This window comes from Merops nubicus, unplaced genomic scaffold, assembly GCF_000691845.1.
Source record: "Merops nubicus isolate BGI_N331 unplaced genomic scaffold, ASM69184v1 scaffold50005, whole genome shotgun sequence".
Lineage (NCBI taxonomy): Eukaryota > Metazoa > Chordata > Aves > Coraciiformes > Meropidae > Merops > Merops nubicus.
The window spans coordinates 398-3,249 of record NW_008612566.1 but is presented as its reverse complement, the minus strand read 5'-3'; the positions used below and the strand labels follow the sequence as shown (position 1 = coordinate 3,249).

At 40.7% G+C, this 2,852-nt stretch overlaps 1 protein-coding gene across 1 annotated transcript in view; it reads right to left on the bottom strand.

Moving 5' to 3' along the window:
• Positions 1–787: 787 nt before the first annotated feature.
• Positions 788–2,852, bottom strand: part of LOC103774179 (UDP-N-acetylglucosamine transferase subunit ALG13 homolog) — a 2,368-nt gene continuing 303 nt past the window's right edge. The window contains exons 2-3 of the mRNA XM_008941566.1: positions 2,588–2,726; positions 788–899 (exon numbers count right to left, since the gene is read on the bottom strand). Coding sequence (XP_008939814.1) covers positions 788–899; positions 2,588–2,658 — 183 coding nt within the window. The 5' untranslated portion in view covers positions 2,659–2,726. The remainder of the gene's footprint in view (positions 900–2,587; positions 2,727–2,852) is intronic.

The following is a 2,852-nucleotide window of genomic DNA, read 5'->3' as shown; positions in this document are numbered from 1 at the left end:
TAGCAGACCAAACGGCCTGCATCAACATTTTGAAGTTTAACCCCCGTTTTTCAGAATATTTAAATTGATGGTACAGCAACAGTTGAAAATTTCAGTACTTTAAATGGGAAGCACTGATCAAAAACACTGAATTCCAAGCTATGTAATGATGGATAACACCTAGTGAGTGGACTGATTCTATCGTCAACCCCACCCCTCTCCTAGATGCCCTGTTTTACTTTGAGAACACATCACCCAAAACCAAGTGAGGTGCAGGTGGCAGATGGTTTGACAGCAAGTTTGCAGCTCTTGACTTGTCCCAGATTCACCACATGCCCCTTTCCCTTTAAACAGACTCAAATCTCTCACTTTTTAAATTCTCTTCTCAGTGGTTCTGGAAACACATGAAATGAGAGCTGAAGAAGGCAGCTGCTTATTTGCAGAACATCAGAGAAACATCAAGGACAACTTAGTTCCACTAGTCCTAGGCAAATCAGCAACTGGGTGAAAAGCCCACTATGTATACACCATGCTTGTTAAGAAGCAATTCAGCTTGTCCTCACTGGAATTACCAACTCAGCACAGATTTTGAGATATAAGCTCATGCTCTCCTCACTCCCTTGTTGGCACTGAACTCTCTTAAGCATGACTTAAAACCAAGATGACTTTAAACTGGCGTGAAATAGTTTGTCAATATTAGACATTTTCTTGGAGGGTCTGTCCCAGCTGCTGGACTCTTCAGTATCGAAGGCCTCATTAGGAGAGAAGAAAGGTTTTATTCTGACATTTTTTTATTCTTCTGTATTGTTTATTGAAACCCAAAAACTTGATCCAAGAATAAAGAAAACTTTTCTGGTTGTCCAGGAGGGAAAGGTTTCAAAGTTGACAAGTCCATTGATTGCAGTGTCTCCACAAGAGTGCTGTAAAACCAGACCAAAACCAAAAATTAGAAAAAAAATCCATCCTAAAGGGAATTTTTTTCCTCACACATTTTTCTTTCTATTCATATGTACATAATCCTTTAGAATGGAAACAAATATAGACACATACTGGAAGGAAGAGACCCCACCAACCAGCAGGCCCCATCACTGGCTCACAGGCAGCCTTCCTGAGAACACCCTTCCATCTACACCACAGCTCTGACAGAAAATCTCATCTCAAACTTTATGATCTTCTGTGGTTGCAGTGTTGGGAGACTGAACAAGATCTGAGGATCTTCACCATAAAGTGCACCAGGAAATCCATCACTGAACACGTGGCATTGTTCTCCACTTATCACACAGCCAGACAGAGCAGCTAAATCAATCTGTTAGCCTGCAGTTGTCAGGCTGCAAATAAGGTTCAAATAAATTTCAAAAAGAAATAAAAATTCCTTCCTGTCTTTGAAGCTGTCAGAAGCACTAAGTTTATGAAACTTGCCCAATATAAATGACTGACAGGCCTGGTCTTTTCAGAAGGCTCTTTTGAAATGTACAAAATCCTATTTGCAGGGCACAGGAACAAGATGCAGACTAAATAATGAGAGTTGCATTTCCTCTGCCTTCAAGTTACCAGCCATCTATTTACAGAGTGCCATCAAGCGTAAATAAGGAGAACACAGTAAGATAGAGTCAAAACAAGAGAGCAAAGGAAACTAACAGGAGCCAAGATACACACAAACAAAAGGAGCTGGGATTTTTGGTGGTGGTTTGGGGTTTTTTTGGGGGGAGAGATGGTTGGTTGGTGGTTTGGTTTTGTTTGGTTGGGGTTTTTTTCCCCCTGAAGTGACAGGCAATATATCTCTGAAACTCCTTGTCAGAGGATGTGGTGGATTCAGGAAGTGTAAGGTTTTGGAAGACAGAAGTACTGAGTTACTAACCAGACAGCATCTGATTTAGGAATCCCCCTGAATCCAAGTATTTAAGAACATTAGAGGGAAAGTAATACAAAGATTTGACATATGTTCTTGTCCTGTTGCTGCTTCTAGCTAGTCATCTGTATATGGCCACTGCAAATGGGATATTGAGCTATGTGGACTCCTGATCTATATTAGTAAGGTCATTCTTTTTTTTTTTCAGATACTTCTCAATTTTATTATGTCTGTACATCTATACAGTCAACTTGGTGCTCTTTACAAGGAAAATCCATATAGCAGAATGATGGAGTCCCAAGACTCAAGGAGCAATTTACTCCTTATGGCTCATGGTTACAAACTGATGGGCTGGGCTGTATTATTTCTAGACTTCAAAAAATAATCTAAAAAACTAGTGAGAAAGAACAGAGAAAGAGAGAAGCTGTTAGGTGCCTCCAGGATGCTACCTGAACAAATACAACCACTTGTTTGTTGTAAATTGCTCTCCTTTCAAGCTGAATAAATGTGCCCTCAAAAAAAGAAACCCCTCACAACATTTAATGGAAGTCACAGTCAAAAGGCTTGGTAAATTTGTACCTAATGTTAATCTATCCACTATGGGAAATCTACCTTGCAAGAAAATGGTTGTTGCAGAGAAGGATGTGAATTTCCTTTTGTGAATTTTCCTTTTTTGTGAATACATTCTCAAGACCAGCATAACATGCTAGGTGATGGTGCTGAATGCTGCTTGGTCAGTCAGGACAGCCAGCTCTATACCTGCAATTACAGCAGAGGACATGCCCATCTCTGTGGAGCCGTTTTGCCAGTTCAAGCTGATGGTTGTTCATTAGCTTTTCATTTATTACAACTATTAGTGGTCTTCCTTCTTCTAGAGTCTCCAGACAGCTACCTGCACCTACAGGAGAAACAGGACACACGGTGAGTTTTTGCCCTGCCAAATGAAACATCATGCTGCTTGCTCTTGAAACACAGAAGACTTCTGAAGGCAAACACTGAACCACTCGGCTCTGGCTTCGGACCT